This window comes from Eschrichtius robustus, chromosome 4, assembly GCF_028021215.1.
Source record: "Eschrichtius robustus isolate mEscRob2 chromosome 4, mEscRob2.pri, whole genome shotgun sequence".
Lineage (NCBI taxonomy): Eukaryota > Metazoa > Chordata > Mammalia > Artiodactyla > Eschrichtiidae > Eschrichtius > Eschrichtius robustus.
Window position 1 is genome coordinate 108949516 of NC_090827.1, and position 23094 is coordinate 108972609.

At 42.2% G+C, this 23094-nt stretch overlaps 1 protein-coding gene across 1 annotated transcript in view; it reads left to right on the plus strand.

Annotated features, from left to right (window-relative positions):
* PROM1 (prominin 1) overlaps positions 1-23094 on the plus strand; it is a 94891-nt gene that overhangs the window by 12755 nt on the left and 59042 nt on the right. Inside the window, exons 3-4 of the mRNA XM_068542270.1 lie at positions 16807-16862; positions 22425-22630. Coding sequence (XP_068398371.1) covers positions 16807-16862; positions 22425-22630 — 262 coding nt within the window. The remainder of the gene's footprint in view (positions 1-16806; positions 16863-22424; positions 22631-23094) is intronic.

Consider the following 23094-nt stretch of genomic DNA (forward strand, 5'->3'; position numbering starts at 1 on the left):
AGATACTGGCGCTCAGGGAGGCTGAAGCCTCTAGAGGAGAATCTTTCCTTGCTTCCTCCAGCTTCTGGTGGCTCCAGGTGTTTCTTGGCTTGTGGCTGCATCATTCCAATCTCTGCCCATCTTCACATCTGCCTTCTGTGTCTCTGGCTCAGATCTCCCTTTGCTTTCTTTTATAAAGGCATCTGTCATTGGATTTAGAACCCATCCTATAGCCAGTATGATCTTATCTCGAGATCCTTAACTTAATTATATCTTCAAAGACCCTTTTTCCAAATAAGGTCGCATTCATAGATTCCCGGGGTCAGGACTTGGACATATCTTTTTGGGGGCAACCATTCAGCCCATGACACCTATGACACACTTCTTTAGTTCTTCCAGAGAATAGCTCAGAGATATTAAGTGATGTGCCCAAGGTCATATTTCAGAAAAATGATGGAACCAGATTCAGAGCTGACTTGTCTGATTCCAAGTTCTTGAATTTCCATCCTGTAAGTATGTAGTGAGCTAGACCTGTTGCTGTTTGGCAGAGATGGCGTCAACTGGGTTCTCCTGCTCTCAAAAGGCTGACCTCGAGCACAGAGACCGCCACCTCCACAGTCAGCTATGATGCAGGAGGGCTAGCCCATGCTGACTGTCCGGCATGAATAGTGTGCTCATGGCTGTCCAGAGGAGGGACTAGTCATGATGGGGCAATTGCAGAAGACTTCCTGGAGGAAGGAACATTTGAACTGAACTTTGCGGGTGTGGAAGAGTTCAGGAAGCAGAGGAGAGCATTCCAGGTGCACAAGCAGAGGCCTGAGTGATGCAAGTTGAGACAGGAGCTTGTAGGATGCCTAGATGCAACAACTCAACTCATGACTGATCTTGTTTATTTCTACCTCTACCCACTCCTTTTACTCACCCCCTTCATTTTGAAGCAAATCTCAGTTTTTCTATCATTTCCTCTGTAAATATTTCAGTGTATTTCTTTAAAAATAAAGACATCATGCTGTTACACTGTAGAAAGTTAACAGTAGCTCTTCAATATAATAAAATATTCAGGAAATATTCAGATTTCTCGGTTGTCTCATAAATGCAGTTTTTAAAACAGTTTGTTTGAATCAGGATCCAAATGATACCAATATATTGCAGTTGGTTAATTTGTCTCTTTGTGTCTGTTTTTAACTTATAGGATGCCTTGCCATGTCTTTTTTCCCCCTTGCAATTTATTTGTTGAAGAGCCTTGTTACTGTTCCTTTAGTATTTCCCATGGGCTGAATTTTGCTGATTCCATCTTCATGGTGTTCTTTACATGTTTCTCTGTCCTCTGCATTTCATATAAACTAGGACCTATAAAGATCAAATGCAGGTTTGTTTTGGGAGAAATAACAGTTTATAGATGGTATTGAACATTTGCATCAGGAGATGGATAACATCTGGTTATCTCTTTTTTTGTGATGTTAGCAGCTCTGATGGTCACTATCTAGATTCATTCATTCATAGCAGGTCCAATCCTTTCAAAATTGTTTGCAAATATACTCTCAAACATATTGGAACGCTTAAGGAAAAAATGGAATTCTTTGCATATTTTGTAACTTGACTTGTTCACTTAACATTTTATTGTGGACATCTCTTCATGTCTGTTCCTATAAGTGAGTTGCCTAAAACAAAATTTAAAAGCAAGGAACCTAAAACATTCGTTCACCAATCTTTTGATGTACGGCCAAGGCTTACATTTTTTTACTATGAGCTAATTGTTTGAAGTTTAACATCAATTAGATATATAATTGATATAAAGAGCACCCATAATGCATCCTGTATAATTTTTGGTTCTTTGTTTTGATTTCTTTGAAGTGAAGCAAAACAGAGTTCAGAGCTCTGGATTTTTAGTTTGATTTTTTTCTCCCCAGACTTTTACAGCTTACTCACATGTACTTGCCTTTGCTAAGTCTTTATAGAACATTAGACTTAGTTTTCAATGCTCATTCTTTTTATGTTCATATTTCCTTAGTTTGTGTAATATTTAATTACACATTTGTATAATATTTAATTACTTATTATATATAAAGAGGCAGAAGCTTGGGAGCAAACCCGGTATTAGGGGTTGAATTGTTTCCCCCTAAAATTCATATGTTGAAGTTCTAACCCCCAGTACTGCAGAAGGTGAACTTCTTTGGGGATAGGCTTGTTGTAGATGCAATTATTTAAGATGAGGTTATACTGGGGTAGAGTGGGCTCCTAATCCACTTGGACTAGTGTGCTTATAAAAGGGGAAATTTGGAGACAGATCTGGACACAGGGAGGATGCCACGTGAAGACTGGAGTCATGCTGCCACAAGTGAAGAAAGTACCGGAGGCCAGGAGAGGTCTAGGACACATCCTCTCCTAGAGTCTTCAGGAGAGCACCTTTCACACCTTCATTTTGAACTTCCAGCCCCCAGAACTGTGAGACAATAAATTTGTTGTTTAAGCCATTTGGGGTACTTTGTTGCAACAGCTCTAGCACACTAATCCACCCCGGAAATGAACAAGTGAACTGGTGTTTGCAGAGGGCCAAGGGTACCCAACAGAGGTGGTAACGGTGACTTCATGGTGAGGGCTGGTGCACAGCCATGTTTTCTGAGGGAAGAAATTGATGGCTGGGTCATCTGGTCAGCTGCAAAGTGGGGTTTAGCTCCCAGAGCCTCCACTGTACATTTGAATAGTCACATCCTCCAAGCCTTTAATTCATGAAGATTCAACTCTATGTGCCGAAGAGTAAAAAAGAGAGAAATAACTTGAATAGTACAAATGTTTCTTCCTACTGTTGTACAACTGCATTATGTAGTATGAAGCCGCCTCCTCCGTCAGCGCTTAAAAGTTGTCACTGCTTGCTTGAGACAAGAGATTTAAGGGACTTTCATGAACAATTCTTTTTTGCCTGCTTTTTGTTCACTGCATTTTCTGCTTGACCTGAGGACCTAACCCCCTGGAGATCAAACACCTCATTCTGTTGCCTTCTTCCTTCCACTTGCCTTTTGGCAAACTCCTTTTGTTTCTTTAAAACTTTCTTCATGTGATACCTATTCTGGAAATCTGGTGACTCTCATCGCATCATTTTGTCTGTACTATCTGTGTCATTCATACACTTTTACTATTGCATGTATAACACTGCCTTTTAATAGTTTGCTGTCTTAGATTGTACACTTATTGATGCCAGCAGTGCCTGGCACATTGGAGATCCTTCATAATCTCTTGCTTTTGTTTTGGTATTTTTGAACTTTTAAAAGTATTGTACTTTCTCCTCTAACCACTACAAATTTCTTTCTCTATTTACTTAACAAAGGTTGAACATTTATTTGCTATGTGTACTCTCTTAAAATACTAGTGTCACGATGATATCACCGAACTATCATACAGTAAAATTTGCAGGGCAATGAGCCCTTCTGAAAGAGCATGTTGCTCTGCTTTTAATTTTTTTTCTAGAATTTCCCTTACTGTCAGATTTTTGAAATTTTTTTGTTTCTTTATTGTCAGCTGTTAATTTATCTCCGCTTTTTTCAAATCCTAATACTTCACTTTATACACTTCACCTTATACAACTATCTGGGTGAGTTGCAGTGGGTGGCTTCACTTTTTCCTATAGAATTCAAAGTGTATTAACTTTGCGACAGCTATTTATATTTCAGAAACTTAAACTTTATTACCAAGATTGCTGCTTTTTTTACCTTCATGGGAAAACTCAAGTTTATAATTTTTTAGCCAACAAGATTACCAAATTTAACAGTAATTAAATATCTATGAAGAGCTCAAGGGCGAGAAATAGCTGTGATGTGAGGAACATCTTGTATGATTCAGACTAAAGGTGACAAGGGCTCCTGGGGATACCTGAACAGAGAAGGAGTAAGTATTGAATTAAATCTGAATCATCAAGGGACTTCCCTGGTGCTCCAGTAGGTAAGACTCCACGCTCCCAATGCAGGGGCCCCGGTTCGATCCCTGGTCGGGGAACTAGATTCCACATGCTGCAACTGTGTCCGCATGCCACAACTAAGAAGTCCACATGCCACAACTAAAGGATCCCATGTACTGCAGCTAAGACCCAGCGCAGTCTAAATAAATAAATAAAATAAATATTTTTTAAAAATCTGAATCAGCAAATGAGTCCAATTGTATACATTGGTTTCTTGCTCAATATTTATTAAAATAAAACTACATTTATTTTTAATATAAAAGCAACATATATAAAAGCAATATACATACATATAAAACAAGAAACATTTTTTCTCGCTTTTTTTTTTTTTAATTTATTTATTTGGGCTGTGTTGGGTCTTCATTGCTGCGTGCGGGCTTTCTCTTGTTGCAGCGAGCAGGGGCTACTCTCTGTTGCGGAGCGCAGGCTTCTTATTGCGGTGGCTTCTCTTGTTGCAGAGCATAGGCTCTAGGCGTGCGGGCTTCAGTAGTTGTGGCTCGCGGGCTCTAGAGCGCAGGCTCAGTAGTTGTGGCGCACGGACTTAGTTGCTCCGCGGCATGTGGGATCTTCCCGGACCAGGGCTTGAACCTGTGTCCCTGCATTGGCAGGCGGGTTCTTAACCACTGTGAGCGCTGATGTTTTTTCTAGATTTTTATTGGTTTTCTATCAGGGCTTTTAGAGTTGCCTTTCCTACATTGCATTCAACAGCTCTTTTTCTTTGTAAAACAACCCCTCTTGACTGAGTTTTAAAAAACATTCAATTTAGAATTTGTATAAACAACTGTTGCTTTTTGTAGTCATGTTTTATCTGTTTACATAATATTTAAATAAGTTCTGAAATTGCACCAATAAGTACAACTAACAGGAAGTGGTTTGGGAACAAACACCAGAGACTCTTGGAGATTGTACAGCTCAGCTGGCACGAGCAGAAAGGGTGGAGACAAAACCACAAAAAAGGTGCTTCTGGTGCATTACTAACAAAACACTAGAAGAGTATATTTTGCCTGGACCACACACTGGTTGGGACAAAACTGGGGCTTTTCTAAGTCTTGAATATTTGATTATTACTTTTCCAATGATTATTTATTGGCAAGCATCTAAAATTGTGCAAATTTTAGCTTCATTTCTTTTCAGGCTTTTTTTTTTTTTTACATGACAAATACTACATGCTGACATACTGTAAAAATGGCTCCGGATCACATCTCCTACACAAGATACTGTCAACTCTGATTTACATTTACAGGAACTAGAATTTTTAACTTGGTAGTATTACAAATTCTGGCTTTTTGTGTGTTTTTTGGTGAGGAGAGTATTGGGAAAGGGGTGGAAGAATATGTCAATGAAAGAACTTTGTTTAAAATTTTTTTCATATTCTCTTAAAAATTCAAGTGAGCTCAAAATATATACAGGAAAAAAAATCCCCCTTCACTCTGCTCCTAGTTCCATTCTCGGTCCCTAGTTTGGGGGGAGGTCATGGTCAATAGCTGAGCCTTCTTTTGTCACACAACAGAACAAAATGGGGTGGTGTTGATTCACATTCTCATGGGAGTGTCTGTGCGATCATGTGCACCTTGGTGCAGACCAAAAAATGCGACTCAAACGTCCTCAAGGCCAATGTTCCTTAAATGAACAGCAGAGACAAATGACGCTTTCCAGGAATGTCTTAGGGGAGGAAACGAACTCTGGGACTCCACAGGTACCTTGGCCATGTTGCCTGCCTCCCTCCCTGGATTTAACAGTGATGGTAACACAGCTGCTGGACCGTCTTAGTCTCAGGCCCAGCGGCCCCCTCCCAGCCCTGTCCCATCATCAGGGAGGCCACAGAGCCCTGAGCCCTTATCCGACTTGCATCTTGGTCAAGGATTCCGAGCTTCAGGCGACCCCAGATGTCTCCCTGCTCCTGTGCAATGTGAGAGCCTGTTTCCTCTAAAAGCACTTGAAATGATTTAAGGGCCAGCCTGCCCAGTCACAGGCTTGAATGCATGTGGCCTTACAGTGAAATAGAATCCCCCGGCATGGATCTGTGTGAACATGTGGCGGGGGGAAGGCTACAAGGGCCAGACTGGTCCCAGATGCTTTTCCAAGAATTGCTTCCCGTGCAGCGTTTTTCTGAGCTCTTTTCTGGAAGAGCGAGTTAGTGCCATCGTGAATTCTCAGGCAAGCCGATTGGATTTTAAATACAGGAAAGGGGGCTCGCCCTCTGGAATACTTGATTATGTACTTGGAGGCAGGGAGCATACTTTTGATAAGTTCTAATAAACCCAGCTTGGCTTCCAAATGTCTGAAGCATCAATCCCTTTATTAAAAACCAAACCAAAGGGTTTAGTCATGTTGATGGAGGAGTTGAACAGCAGAAGTAAGAGCTCCGTGAAACTGAAAGGTACAGGACTTAGGCTGCTTGAAGGGGTTGTTAAAATGCATTCTCTCAAGTACTAAATTTGGACAGACTCATTGCAGCCGCTCCAGAAGGAAATATGGTGAACTCCAGGACCTGAGGCAGTTGCATCGTTTGGGTCCCCAAATCCTCATCCACACCAGCCAAAGGAAGATGTGAGCCAAGGAGCGGGTGGGTAACGTTCATGCCAATGTCAAAGGACAGCGAACGCAGTTAACCAAGCCAGGCGGCTGGAAGATGGGCTTGCTAAAGTACATTCTTCAGAGAAGCAACACTTGACCTTGCGAGTGACAAACTAATTTAGTTCTGTCGTTTTTGATGGAAATCTTTTCAAAAGGCATATATTTATTTGCCTTTTAGTTTTGCACACACCAAACATAAGTTGATTTGGGGGGTTGTTCAGGGCCATCATTCAAGGTCGGTTGTCCTCAGAGACGATGTGTGATCTCCTGTCCTTGAATTAACTGGACCCCGATGACTTGGCTGGGGGCTCAGGTTGTCAGGAGTTGCCATTAATGGTGGTGACAGGGCCGCTCAGATGCGCTCTGCTCCAGCACACCTATGGGGCGTACCCGTTCTATGGGGGAACATAGCTGGCGTGGCTGAGTCGTGGTTAGTCTTCTGTGCCCACTTGGCCAGGCTGGGGTAGCCAGTGATTTGATGAAATGCTAATCTAGGTGTTGCTGTGAAGGTGTTTTGTAGATGTGGTTCACACCTACATGTGAACCCTTTCAGTGAAGGGGATTACCCTCGATAATGTGGGTGGCCCTCATCCAATCAGCTGAAAGGTCTTCAGAGCAAAACCAGATATCCACAGGAAGAAGAAATTCAGCTTCAAGACTGTGACGTCAGCTCCTGCCTGAGTTTCCAACCTGCCCTGAGATTTCCAACTTGCTAGTCCCCACAGTTCCTTATAATCAGTCTCTCTCCTTCTCTTTCCCTCTCCATCTCTATCTCTAGCTGTAGCTCTAGCTCTGTCTCTATCTCTATCTCTGTTTCTGTCTCTATCTCTGTCTCTGTCTCTATCTCTATCTCCATCTCTTCTATCTCTGTCTCTGTCTCTATCTCTATCTCTGTCTCTATCTCACCACTTACTGGTTCTGTTTCTTCAGAGAACCTGACTGACAGAGGCAGTTATTCCCAAAGTTTGGGGATGAGGGTGGTGAGTAGTGTGTAGCTGGAGAAAATTCTAGCCCTCTCCCGCATTCCAACCACTGAAGAATCAAATAAGCAAGGTCCTTCCATTTTTCCTGAGGCAGAGTTTATGATCACCAAGTTATTTCTCTGAAGTAACCATGTTCTGTGTAGACAGTGTCCCTCTGTGAGCCCATGTGGGCTCTTTTCATCTACCCTAATCTTGTGGCTTGGTGATGGGATGGTTTACACAAGTCTGCCTCTAAATAAGTGAGGAGATTTTTTTTTTTTTTAACCTTGTATACTATCTTAACTCACCTCCATTCTAGCCAGAGGACTGATATCCAATAAAGGACCTCGGCTTTGCATCAAATGATGGTCAAATATACTTGTATTTATATACTTTAAGTTAAAATAAAATGTCTAAGGCATGAGTCCCTTCTTTTTATTTTTCCACTAACCTGTCAGCTATCAGAATGGATCACACCTACTATGCTAATGTAATGTAGATTTAAACATTTTCTATGCAATGAGTTGGCTCCTTAAACATTTTTCTTGATAAAAGGTAAACTGAGTCAAATTATCCAAATAACCAGAAGTTTCCTAATTTGTTTGAATTAGTGAGATTTTCCTGTCAAGAGAAGAATCAAATTTCATTTTAGAAATCAGAATCAGGAAGCTCTAAAGCATAAAAACAATCCACAGAAAACCTAGACCAAAGAGAGAAGACAAGCTTCAACCAACTGCAGTGGAATACCTCTGTCTGTAATCCAACATAAGATCTCTTCCACATGGGGCTCTGGGGAAAGTTCTAGGGACCACATACAAATTATGTAAATGTACATTTTCACCAACTACCTTTGCATCTTGATTTATTTTTTATTTTTTAAATTTATTTTATTTATTTATTTATTTATTTTGGCCGTGTTGGATCTTTGTTGCTGTGCGGTGGCTTTCTCTAGTTGGGGCGAGCGGGGGCTACTCTTTGCTGCGGCGTGCGCGCCTCTCATTGCGGTGGCTTCTCTTGTTTCGGAGCACGGGCTCTAGGCGGGTGGGCTTCAGTAGTTGTGGCTCACAGGCTCTAGAGTGCAGGATCAGTAGTTGTGGCGCATGGGCTTAGTTGCTCCGCAGCATGTGGGATCTTCCCGGACCAGGGCTCGAACCCGTGTCCCCTGAATTGGCAGGCGGATTCTTAACCACTGCGCCACCAGGAAAACCCTGCATGTTGATTTAAATCTGCGTTCTCCTCCAGAAAGAACAGCCTGGACCTGTTAGCTGGTGCTCACAACCCATTTTACCAGCCAGCCTGTGCACATAACTCTTGGAGAGGGTACCAAGATCTTACATCCACTTAGTCTTAACTCCTTATCTGATGCACGTTTCCCAGGATAATACTGTTACCTGAGAGTATTTTACGTAAATAGTCTAGCACTAGAGACATGCTTGAATTCGTGGTTTAAACTGATTATGAACATATGTTTTGTAGATGAGGAAAATTCAGTTGGTAGTGAAGCTTTTGAAAGGCTTATGGACCTATCAGCTAAGCCTATTAATGACTATCAAGGCTTTATAGACCCATGGATGAGGAGCAGGCAGCAAGAGAGTTTATCTGAGCTATATTGCATTGCATTTTGTAGTGATTTTTCTGGGTTCAAATGCCATTTCATGCATTCTTTTATGAATACAGAAATTCTTTTAAAAAAATAATTTTTTAAATTGAAGTATAATTGATTTACAGTATCATGTTAGTTATATATATATATATATATATATATATATATATATATATATATATGAAACTGAACATCTATATTGTTTTGCAGATTCTTTTCCCTTATAGATATTACAAAATATTGAGTACAGTTCCCTACTGTGCTATACAGTAGGTCCTTGTGGTTATCTATTTTGTATGGAGTTGTGTATATATGTTAATCCCATCCTCCTAATTTATCCTTCCCCTCCTTCCTTTTCAGTAACCATAAATTTGTTTTCTATATCTGTGGGTCTATTTCTGTTTTGTAAATAAGTTCATTTATATCTTTTTTTTCAGATTCCACATATAAGCAATATCATATGATTTTTGTCTTTGACTTACCTCACTTAGTATGATAATCTCTAGGTCCAACTATGTTGCTGTAAATCGCATTATTTCATTCTTTTTTGTGGCTGAATGATATTCTGTTGTATATATCTACCACATCTTCTTTATCCATTCATCTGTCGATGGACATTTAGGTTGTTTCCATGTACTGGCTACTGTAAACAGTGCTGCAATGAACACTGGGGTGCATGTATCTCTTTAAATTATAATATTCTCTGGGTATATGCCCAGGAGTGGGATTGCTGGATCATGAATACAGAAATTCTGATCTTTGAATGAAGATGTCTTTTAAAATCCTGGTTTATGCTAGTGCCATCCTACTGGCTTCAGTAAGTCTTAGTCGGCTATGTTATTTATGTGTACACTTGCTCCTGAGAAAAGTGAGTTCGCCTTTGTTTGGTCAAAGCTAGCAGGTTAGGCTATTTGTAGAGGAAGCTTGCAATGGAAAATGTTGGGGGTCTTAATTGGCTAAGGCTTTTTTAGTTAGGGTAAGTGACACCATTTGCTATAACAAACAAGCCCAAATTTCGGTGAAAAACATTTCTCTCTAACAGCTCAGTCCAATGTAGAAGTGATGGAGTGGTGAGGGCTGGGCACTCTGTAATGGTTCCGTCATCCTATTGGGCTTTGGATTTCTCCACTGGCTCCTCCAGTGGGTGATGGGTAGATGGGTCAAGTGAGCGACCATCAAGGGTCTTACAGGAGGTTGTAGAGGCCAGGAGTAGAAGTGACGTGCACGCCTGTCTACCCACATTCCACTGACCAGAACTCAAGTCACGGGCCCCCACCTAACTGCAGGGGGGCTGGGGAATCAAGCAGTGGGCCAAGGAAACTGAGGCCACACATGGTTCTGCTGAGCACTCATTTGGTGCCACAGGCTGAAGAACTTGAGAGGGCAGAGCAGTGAAGCGTGTGCGGTACAAGGGTGGAGGTGAAGGACAGACGCCAACATTTTCAGGTTAGTGTAACATACTGAGCACTGCCCTAAACACCCTTCTCAGGGCAAAATGCCACTAGCTCTTCCACACCCGGTGTCATGCCAGCACATCCAAGAAGTTCACACTTTTCAAACTAAGTTTGTGTTTTATCAGGACTTGTCAGGCATTCCACTTGGTTTGCCTCCCTGCCCCTCATCCTCTCAGGAATTTGGTGTAGACGGAAGTCTTTTGTGCCTGGAAAGAAACAATTAAAGTTATGTTTTAAGTAATGTTTAATTTACTAAAGTTATGTATTTAGAAATCCAGTGTTGGTAGGACTTTAAATTGAACTTGAATATCATTTTATTCTACTTATAAAACTAATAGCTTTAGTAAAAATGTGAATAATCTCTTTCACTTTGACCAGTGTTGATTTAATGCACAAATTAACAGATTAAGTCATTCTTAGTACAGAGACCCCCAGACCTTGTGAGTATAAAAGAGTGCCACTGGGGGTCAGTGGGGGACCCTGTGGGCGTCTCCACAGGGGGACACAACACTATTTATGCTCTTAGTTAATCACATTTGCAGGTAAATACTTTAAGTGCCCAAGAGGGCTAACTCCGTGTGTGGGTAATTTTTTATTAATGAGTTCTCAGTACAATAACAAATTTAACCTGACATCTAGGAAAAAAAAATGATTCACCCTCTAACGTTTGTTCATAAAGAAAAACCTGGGGACTTCCCTGGTGGTCCAGTGGTTGAGACTCCTCTCTCCCAATGCAGGGGGCCCGGGTTCGTTCCCCGGTCAGGGAACTAGATCCCACATGCCCACCGCAACTAAGACTGAGCGCAGCCAAATAAATAAATAAATAATTAAAAAAAAAAGAAAAGAAAGGAAAAACCTGTTCTGAACATTTTACTCTCCTAATTTTAATGCTTACACCATAATGCTTCTAAGTCTATAACTTAATTTTAGGTTTAATGTTAATAATCCTATATTGTTGCATCTGGTCAAAGAAACTAGAAAACATCAGGTAGAAATTAAAATAACCTGAATATAAGACTTGACTAAAAGGCTTTTCTAAAAGCCTTTTAAAACAAAACTTCCTAAAATTAGAGTACTTTTGGCAGAAAAATGAACAACTGTGAACAAAATTAACATTACATAATATTTTAGCAAGAACTACATTACAATAATATTGTTTTACATATAGTAGAGTGATTTACCACATACTAAATGCCTATTTTATATCAGAAATAAAAATATCTTTATCAAAATGCTTTTTAATATAGTTTCGCACTTTTGGGAGATTCTGTTCCCAGTAAATGGCAGGAACACAATTTAGAAGATGAAAAGTGTGATACATTTTTTTTTCTGGCTGCGTTGGGTCTTCTTCGCTGCGCGTGGACTCTCTCTAGTTGCAGTAAGCGGGGGCTACTCTTCGTTGCGGTGGCTTCTCTTGTTGCGGAGCACGGGCTCCAGAGCGCAGGCTCGGTAGTTGTGGCACACAGGCTTAATTTCTCTGCATCATGTGGATCTTCCCGGACTAGGGATCAAAGCCGTGTCCCCTGCATTGGCAGGCAGATTCTTAACCACTGCACCACCAGAGAAGCCCCGTGGTACATTTTTAAATTAAGAGACCTAACTTAATTAAGTTGTCAAATAGATATTATCAGCAAAGTCTTTCCAGGAGCACTTAAGTTTGTCACAAATCTGATAAATCACCTGCCAACAACTGGGGTTTTCAAGTTCTCTATCCATTTTATGAGACAACATTCCAAAAGTGAACTTGCACTTTGCCTGGCTTGGTTCAGAACCTACATATGTATTAAAAGAAACCAGTTAGGAAACAAATATCTTGTCAAAGATGAGGAAGATGGGTCTGTTATAGATGGATCCTGCACAAGGCACTTTTCTTATTTTATGTTGCTTGTGTAGCTTCAGACATCAAAAAACTCATAGAGAAGTTACACACACACACACACACACACACACACACACACACACACACACACGAAGAGCCAAAAACAAAACCAACCTACTTTGTAACCTGGTGGTATAACCAAGGGGTCAGAATTCGCTCTTGCTGCAACATTTCTTAATTTCCATCATCACATGAAATTTAAAGTAAGTCCCGGATAAGAAGACACTGTAAGGTCTAGGGGCTGAGCACAGAGAGGCGGACGGTCCCTGTCATTCCAGGAAGACCCACAGAGTCAGATGCTGAGAAACAGTCCTCTACCATGAAAAAAGCTTTCTCATCTGCCTGCTTACATATTTCCCTCCCACTGCTGTACCTTAAGAGGCAACTATTATGTTATGGAAAAGAGCATGGAAAGATATAGTGAGAAATGAAGCAGGGCATGAAAAAGGTGGCCAGGCCGGCCTCCGAGCTCAGGGCAAGGAGAACTCACCGGCCTCCTGGAGCCGTCCAGTCTGGTGCTCGGTGCCTTTCAGACCCCATCTCAGCAGATCCTCCCTCAGCTCTGGAAGGACAAAGTGGTCACTATTGTCCACACTGAAGTCTCATGGAGGGCAGGAGAAGACCGTGGTTTCTCAAGCAAGAGGTCTTACTCCTTTCTATTACGATCACAGCACCTGGCATCCTGTAGGCGCTTAATATGGTGGTTGAATATTGTTGAATGACCCGAAGACTGGGTCAGGTTTAAGTCACCAGGATTCGTGCAACAAACAGAACCCACTGCCATCATGACATCATTTTACAACCTGCTTTGAGCTGTGCACGCCTTCTCAGGGCTGAGAAGAAGCAGGTAGACACAGTGGAGAATATTAGGGTAGGATCTGTTCATTCGGAAGCTCTCAGAGCTGGTGTTGGTCACGTTATGGTCATCTTTGGTGAGCACCAAGGCTAAGCCGAGGTTTCCAGTTTGCGTGTTCTCTGTTTGGGGCTCTGTGCCACCTGCGTGTTAATGGCTAATACCCACCGGGCAATACAAGGAACTAGTCACAGAATTCAGGGGTCCTGTCTGATCTATGGAGTGGAAGCAGCAGTTTTTTTTTGTTTTTTTTTTTTTTTTTTGGTAAAGAAGTATTGTGTTTGTGCAGCATCCATGGAGCCCTGGACCTTGCTGAGGGGTTGCTTCAAAGCCTTAGGAGGGACCCAAGTGAAACCTGAAACGTGGGGGCAAGGAGGGACTGAGAAAGAGGCAGACCCCTCCAGATGGGACCGTGGCAGGTTTAAGAAGGAAGGGAACTTACTTACAAGGCTTGTCTTGAGCAGCTGCAAGATGAGTAGATCTCCGCACCCACCTGCCTGAATCTTAAACGTTTATGTAGTGGTCTCAACTGGATTCAGTTATGTAGACCATTCAGATGGTCTCAACTACACATTACTCTCTCAAGACTGCATCCTTGAACCCAGCTCCTAGTGTGGGATGGGTGGGCAGAATGGACGTTCCAAGGTCAGGGGAGGGGTGAGCAGCTTCTGAGTGTCTGGGTCCAGCTCGCAGGCCAGCCAGTGGTCACATCCTGTCCATGGCCCCCTCCAACATGAGGATGCAGGCGATCCAGAGGCCGAGATGGTTTCCACCAGAAGCCTTTTATGAGCTGGCCAGGAAAGACAAAGACAAAGGACTGGATGCAGTAGAACGAGTGTGACACTTGGGAACCATGAAAAGTGTGGGGCAGAAGTGAGACCCCGGTTCTTCCACATGCTTTCTGAGATGGACCATAATGGATTCAAAGTTCTCATCAGCAGTGAACCAAGTAGATCTGAGATAGAATTTCCTAGTGTGGGGTCCCATGGGCTCCCGGATGAGGTGTGAGCAGCAGAAGGTTAATGTCGGGGCTTGTCAAGTAAAGATGCTTGGGTTGTGTTGTACAGGCTTCTCTGATGTTCACTCACCCTGATTAAGAGCCGCTTAATTAGAGATACACAGGGAAGCCAAGGGAAAAATGGATATTGTGGTCCTGAGCATGAAGGACGCCCATTCTGTGTTTTTGTGACAGGGGATGCTGGGACGGAGGGGGCAATAAGGAAACGGATAGAGGCCTTGGGGCTTTGGGGGAAATGGAATTGCTCCGGGGTGAGAGTGGGCAGGGTGACCTGCCGCCTCTGAGCCTGTGCTGTCCAGTGCAGGAGCCACTAACCACGTGTGGCCATGGAGCACTTGAACTGTAGCTTGTCTGAACTAAAGGGCATTGACACCGGCTTCTGAACTCTTAGTATGAAAATAAGACTGTAAATAGCTCATTAATATTTACACTGATGATATCTTGAAATGACACTACTTTGCATATATTCGGAGTAAGTAAAACATATTAAAATTAATTTTAAATTAATCATGTTTTTAAATGGAACTACTAGAAAATTTGAAATTACTTATGTGGCTTGAGATAGATTTCTGTAAGACAGTGCTACTCTAAACCACGGGAAGGGAGAACATCTCTGCTCCAAAGTCTTGGGATGGGTTTTTAGCCAGTACAGCAAGGATCAGTTTTGCCAGAGGGTCAGGGCCAGCTGGCAGCCAAAGGACAGGGATCAACTGCCAGTGAGTGTTGTCGTTGGATGTAGCTGGGACCATGCCTGGGACACCCAGGGCCACCAGCATCACAGAAGGACTCAGGAGGGGCTGGGTCTTCAAGCAAACTGATGGGGGCATCTGTTTGGCAGAGACGAATGTCACTGTTTCCCAGAGGTTGCCATGGGTACACAAGCCATGTTCTCTGGCATTGGCTCACCTCCACAGAGCTCTACTAGAGCAACGCCTGTTACGTGTGTGCAGCAGACTAAAGCAAAGAGACTGGTTCAAGGCCGGAGAACACCTGTGATCCTGGGTTGCCCCCAAAGTACCTTGGAGAAACTCTAGGGTTCCCAGGGTTTCCTACCAGTTTGAAAATCTCTGTTCCTGCAGCACATCCTTTACAGGTCTGCTCCATGTATCTATCTGCTCTGTGCAGGTGGAAAGTTGTTTTCCAGAAGGCCCTGTGGGGAAGTGGCTTGCTTTATTTCCTGGCCTGTACATGTGAATGTCTTTGCTTTAAAAAAGCGTTCACTGTGGGGTTTCATTTGCGACCCCCAGTAGTATACTTTGGAAGTGCTTATACGGGATACAGTCCTAGCATTCCAGAAGCTCATTCCTGGGGCAGAAGACAATGTGCAGTGTGGGAAGGACCTCGCACCAGGGGAAGGAAGACCTGGGCCTGGGTCTGGCCTCACAGATCACTGATTTTAGACAAGTCACCCTCCCTATCTGGCCATCAGCTATGCTATATCATTACTAGATGGGGGAATCAGGATACGAGGTGGCTCCTGACCTATGTGAGAATTTTAAAACGCCCCAAATGAGCATACACAGAAAAATTCGGTTTTGCTTAGCATTTTGGGGTTTTCGTGCACTGCTTGGAGACGGAGAGAGACATCTCATGTTAAGAGCTCTTGGATTAGGTTAATTGTAAGATTCCTTTCATTTGTAAAATATTATGTAAAAGGAGAAGTATTAAAGAATAAATTGCATTTGTGGTTCCAAATAATTAAGAAAGCAATTTCATGGGCTGTGGGGAAAAAAACATTAGGGATAAATGGAGTCAATTCCCTAAGGAAATCTGATGTTCCTAATCTGCATGCAAATGTTAATGCATTTTCCAACTTAAAAGAAAAATCACATTTAGAGTTTAGAGATTCCTTATTTCCTGTGGCTAGTGGTGGTGCTGTTAAGTCCAACTTGGCTTACATAAATTAACCAGCAAAAATCATGCACACCGGTCACATCAAAACTTTAAACCTTGTGATTCAGTGTCCTGTCGACATGTTCACATAGACCAGGAGGGCAGACTTTTTCTGTGAAGGGCCAGATAATAAAGATTGGAGGCTTTGGAGACCATATGGTTTCTGTCGCTCTGCTCTCGTAGTTTGTATGGCTGAGCAGCCAGAATCAACATATGGGTGTGGCGGTGTTGGAAATTTAATAAATCATAATTAATTAAACTTGATTTATTGACAAAAATGAATTAGCAATATCAGTGTAACATTTTATTAGTGACTGTTAATGAGGTATATGTAGTTTGCTGGTAAACATTAAGGTGTTTTGTTTGAAAATGAAAACTCTTAAAGATGGCAACCCTCTAATGTTGCCACTGGCAAAATCGTAGGTCGAAAATATTTGTTCTCCATTCTTTGCTTCTGGTTAGAGCCTCATTAGGTCAATTATTTACCTACGTTAAGAAAGAGGAATAAAAGTATAAGAATACTATATTGAGGTTCAATAATTTGTGAGCACATATAGACCTTTATTTTCTAAATATGCATTTTATATTTTTACTGAAAAAGTAATCGTGCCATTGTTTTGTGGCTTTTTTCCCCAGATATTTTAAGAAAAGTTGTCCAGAAGAAGTTTGACCTCTCAACGGATTATGAGAAGGTAATTTTGATTGATGAATTTGTTAGCAAAAAATAAATATGAGCAAAACTTTGGCTGACTTGAAAGTAGATCTTTAAACAACCAGTTGTTTTACCTGTGAATTGAGTGACCTTTCTTGACTAAGAAGCTTTATGGAGTATTGAAATGCCTCATAAATCCCATTTGAACTACAGCAGAAATTTCAAAAGTAGCATTTGAAGAAACATTCACCTTTCAAGCTATATGTTATTGAAAAACTAAAATTTCCTTAAGGGAAGTCTTATGCTACTTTTTTTAGACAAGGGATGAGAACCCCTTAGCTAAATGGAATGGTTTGAACATCCCTAGAAACAGGCATGTGTACTTTTAACATACACATGCATACTTGTAGAAGAAAAAGAATTAATTCTTACCAGAGCTCTTCCACAAGGAAGTGATTTGGGGGCTTGTTGTTAAAAAGATAAGCAGGGCTGGAACAGGTGGGGAGGCAGCTTTGCAGGCGTTCCAAGCTGTGGGGACCACGTGAGCAGAGGATGAGGCGTGAGAGGAGGAAGCAGAGGGATGGAGCCGGTGAGCTGGGGCCAGATCAGGGGAGGGCCTTGAAGGCCTCACTCAGATGAGTGGACAGTATTGTCAGAAAGTATCCAGGCACCTTTCATGTCTCTACTTAACACCAAGGTTAGGGTTAGGGTTAGGGTTAAGGTGCTGTTAATTCACTCTGTTTGCATCCACGAGGTTAACTTACCTAAACAGAACAGTGTGTTATTTCGATTTTGGCCTATGATGAATGTCGGTTGCCAATGAAATCAACAGACGAATGTTTTTGCATTGAATGTTAGGATAATAAAAATTAGTTGAATCTGTGTGTCAAGCTATTAGTCCTGCAGGGTCAGACGATTCGTTCTATCCCTTCCTGGTACAAAGGTAGTTATCAAGACAACAATAAAGGTACCAGTGGACTTTTATTTATTTAATGGCCAGCACAACAAATGTGAATGACAGTGTCTCCAACGGGTGTGAAGGCAGTGAACTCTTGCCCAGTGGTGGGAACGGTGGTCGCATATTCTCAATTTGCAACAAAATGATGCTTAAGGGAAAAGTGAATGCAGAAGCCAAAGAGGAAGTTCTCATCTCAAGGCCATTTATGTGTATAAAAGAGGATGAGCCAGATACACGCTAGTGCCTACACCTTCCCTCCTACCATAGAAAGCATTTTCATTCTTCAGTGCCACTGGCTTCATTTATATCTTCCAAACGTGATTGCCCATGTGTGCCTGCTTCCCTGGGCAGAAGAAAATGACCTTTGCTTTTATATTTATCTTGAAAATTTGCATGCCATTAGCAGCCCAGCCTGAATGCCAGTTCGCTCTGCCAAGGAATGGGTTGGGCGTGAGAGGCTGGGCTCTCTCATCTGGGCCCAAGCCTCAGAGGGCCAGGTCCTCAGACTCTGAGGTGACTCTGGGCAGCCTGACAAGCATGAGCCAGAGTTGGCTGCCACCATCCGTGGCAGGACTCTTAGTTGGACAAGTCCTTTATGGTTGGCTTGATATTAGACTTGGAGTTCCTGTAAACTTGGGGACCCCCCTACTTCCTGATTTCCTCTCCACCTCAGGTGTCTTTACAAATGGATAAAAACCGTTTGGGTGGAGCTGGTGTAGAGAAAGGAGCCAGAACTGGGCCCACAGGAATGAACGGAATCCTACCCTAGGTGTGGAATTGGGTCATGTTTTCCAGTTATCCAGGGAAGAGGGATTTGGTTAAGCAAAGACACCAAAGAAGCCAGGGCTCCTTGGGAAGGGAGCTTTCTGATTGGCTTTAGGGAGATGAATGCTGGGTGTGTTTGGTCAGAGTCCCAGAAGCAGACCCTGAGTCAAGGACTCCAGGGCAAGTCACTTATTTGGGAGGTGCAGGGAACCCTGGCTGTGAAGTGGGAGGTGACACAGCGGAGGGAGGGCCGCCTGTAGAGGGTGTATCATTCCGCCACCCGCCACAGGGGGCAGCAGAGCTCCATCCTGTAGAGGAGCTGTGATAGACGCCGAAGACATCTGTGTGGGAATTAGCCCATGGGAAGGTGAGAGAGCTGAGGTATCTATACACCAAGACTGAAAAGGCACTTAATCATAATCATGACACGGGGCTTGTTTTAAAGACAGATTCCTGGTCTTACCCATATCTCCTGTTACTTCTCCAGGGGAGGGGCCTGAAGTCAGTGTTTTTAACACACGCTGTGAGGAGCTTATGATTAGTGAGGTTGGGAGGTAACAAGCCTGTGGGGCCCGGACCCAGGAAGGGAGGCTGGTGTCATTCAAGATGCCCTGTGGGTCCCCAGGGGCATGTGTATCTGAACTGCCCATCCCAACATTTCAGATGATGCCTCCTTTAAAGGTTATTAACATCACAAACATTGTTCTTCCGCACCTGTGAAAATCTGCCAGCTAAGGCAATGGCTTCCAAACTTGGATTTCCTGGACCAGACAACTTGAAAAACGTCATCTGGAGAACACCATGGAGCCACATAATTTTATTTAACCACATGAGGACATTTTAAGTCAACTATAACAACAATAATGACTTTGTCCCTCTTCATACATATGTCACTTCCCTCTTCCAAAAAGAAGGATAGTCTTATAAATTGAGCAAATGAGGTAAGCACTGTGAAAGGGCAAGTATAGGACTGCATGGCATCATGAAGGAGGGATGTACAGCAAACCCAGACGTTGTTATCAAGACAGACTTCCTGGAGAAAGCAACATCCAAACTCAGACTTGAGTTTCATCAGGGGAAGCGTGATGGGAATAAGGTTCAAGCAAGAGGGAACCCAAAGTGAGGAAAGGGAGAGAGACCATGATGCTTTCTGGGACTAGAGTGGTCAAGAAGAATGGGGACATGAAACCAGAATTAAATAACATAGGACCACGTGGAGGAGTTTGAATTAGACATGGTGGGAATCCATGGAATGCTGTTAAACAAGGGAATGATACCATAAGATTGTCATTTTAGAAAGGGCACTTGGAAGTTGGTGCCTTGGGCTCTGGGGTTCTAGGCAGCCACTGATTCTCTGTTTCATGGAGACCATGTGATTGTGGTTAGTGTGTTAAGCATTTGTAACTTTCCCTCTAGCTCCCCTTGTCCATAATTGATTAGCATACTGATTAAGAACCTTTCAAGAAATCCAATGTAAATCCAAATGTGAGCCCTAGAGCTTGACTGTACCCAAAACACTGTTTGTCTAATAAATGCTCCTTTTATGTTCCTGTCTTGTGTCATCCTCCTCTCCCTTGATTTCCTCTGTGTGGGATATTAATGGTCTCAGTTGTGGTTAATCACTCCAGTAATGTTTTCTGTTTTCTTGATGCATGCTGCCTCTGCTTGCACAAACTCTGCAACCGCTTTGACGTCCTCAGCCAGAAAATGTAGTCTTGATTCTGAAGGTAAAGTCCTCACTTGCTGTTTCATGTTGCTCTGTCTAAAGCCCGCGAGTGGTGTGACGCTTTTGCCAGAACTTTCTGTTCACTGTCATCTCCACTGTGATGATTTTTAAATTGTTTCCTTTTTGTTTCTGCCATCATCTTCCATCTTCTCTTTCAGCTTTTGTAGTCCACGAAAGAATAGCAACCCATCTGCAAATTTAAATCTTGAGCTTCTCTTCAACACAATCCACAAAGCACTCCGGAGATCTTGGTATATCAGGAAATAATTTAGGTTCTTGCCAGATCTTGGCCAGACTTTTAAGTGTAGACGTGAACTCTGGAAATGACATAATCTTGTTCCTGATACTGTTTAACCTAATATTTAGTAGTGACATTGGAAAGCTTATATACAAAATATAAAATTTGTATTTGGAGCTAAAGATAGTGCATTAAAAACGTTTCAGTACACCTTCTCTCCTGGGTTTGGGGTTCAGTGTTACAATTTTTTTTTTTTTTTGGCTGCGCCATGCAGCTTGCAGGATCTTAGTTTCCCGACCAGGGATCAAACCCATGCCCCCTGCAGTGGAAGCGTGGAGTCCTAACCACTGGACCACCAGGAAATTCCCAGAAACAATTTCTAAAAATAGTAACAACTTAGAATATTTGCTGAGAAAGATAGCAAAATAAGTAAGAATTTGGAGTGTCTGGAGCTGGTTTCTCAGTTGGCCAATGATGTGAGTCTTCAAGGGTGAGTTACACACCAGCAAATAACGACTTTTCATGGCCGTGATGTCCAGCTTAGCTTAGGAAGCCTGCATCAAAATTGCAATCACTTTTTTTCTTTTTAGCATTTTAACCTTAATATGGAAGTAGATAATATTCAAGTGCCATGTGCACCTAGCTTAATACTCATAAGCGTTTGCCCACGAGTTAGCTAATACTGATTGAACATTTGCTGTGTGCTGGGCACTTTGCTTGTTGTTTACACATTAACTCACTTAATTATCTGTCCCTCACAATATGCTGATGACATTAATGCTAATGTAACATTTCCTAGTTTAGAGAATTAAAAGCCGCCCCTGCTGAGATTTAAAGCAGGTCCTCTGACTCCAAGTTCAGTGCTCTCTCCTAAGACATCACATTTGCTTCTAGGAACAAGGCTTGGGTTTTGTTTTCCTTTGCTCAGCTTGGCTTCAGAATGTATTGCTATCTAGCTGGTCCATTACAAACCACTACAGGTTGCAAACCGCCAACCTGTAATTTTCTGCCATTCTTTTAAAGTGTCTTGCTTTATGGAAATGTGAGTAACTGCATACATGAATTGGAATGAGAACAAGTTTTATCATCCTGTTGCATTAATTTTTATTTAGCCTGGAATAAAGCCGTCAGTGATTATGAAAATAGGTTTAGGTCACATGATTGTGTCTAGCTATTGTGCTAGTTCCTAGGAACCTAGGAACTATCTGAGACTTAGGCTGCTGAGCCCAGCCTCACCAGCCTGAAAGGGGCACTTAGCAAGTGTCTGCTCCACGCCAGGTACTTCCCATGGCACCTTATCACTAATCATACATTATCTGCAATGTTCACAAGGACCTTATAGGGTACGTATTTTATTCCCAGTACATGGGTGGGGAAACTGAGTGGCCTGTGAGTAACATGTCTGATTTGGAAAGTCTGAGCCTTTTTTTCTAAATTTAGATATATTCCAGATTCTTTCATAACTAACTATGAATTCGTCATTAATTGATCCAATCCAGGCTACTTTGAATCCTTAATAACTATTACTAGTTCTATCTTTCTGGTGAAAAACATCCTTGGTATAGATTATTCATTATGCAAGGACTTCTGCCAAAATTTGTCATGCCGTTTAAAAACAAACAAAATACCTTTGGGGTTGAAATGACACCATTTGCAACTTGACCCTGAATTTGGATATTTTCCTGGAAGTCGAAAGAAGGTAGTAACTGCTTGATCCCATACTCTGATAACTCAGATCTCTGCTTCCTTTGTTTCAAGAAGGATCTTCAAAATGGACACACACACACACACCCTCCCCTCAAGATTTAAGTCATGATGGCAAATAGCTTAAAAAGCATGAAATGTGTACACTGTGGAATGTTCTACATGTAATTTTATGTTACAGTATGTGCTGTTTCTTTTGTTTGACTTGCAGATTATCTACTATGAGATCGGGATTATTATCTGTGCTGTCCTGGGATTGCTGTTTATTATTCTGATGCCTCTGGTGGGGTTTGTCTTTAGTTTGTGTCGTTGCTGTAACAAGTGTGGTGGAGAAATGCACCAGCGACAGAAGAAAAATGGGGCCGCCCTCAAGAACTACTTTACACTCTCCCTCTTGGTGATTTGTATATTTATAAGGCAAGTAGCGTCTTGGACAACAGCTGATTGTGTTTTAGGTTGATGAGAAATGTCTTGTGTTTTAACTGTTGAGCATGAGTTGGAAACAACAACGATGAAATTCAAAAACCAGAAAACAGAAAAGAGAGAACAAAAATGCTTGCCCAGCACATCACTATAAGCAGAAGTTAGTGCTGTAACCAAGCTGCTCTAGTTTACGTGATAAGCCAGCCCCGTGTTTTTTTTCATTTTGAAGACATCCTGATAAATCTGGGACTGAAGAAAGCATTCACCTCCCAGGACAGTGCCTCCTTCCTCTTAAATAGCTCTCTCGAAACAGGCAGCATGCAGGAAGGCAGAGCAACTATTTCTAGTTGATTTGTACGTCCGAAGGGATCTTTTGCAAGAAAATTTTTTTTTAATTGAAGTATCGTTGATATACAATATTATGTTAGTTTCAGGTGTACAGCAGAGTGATTCAGTTA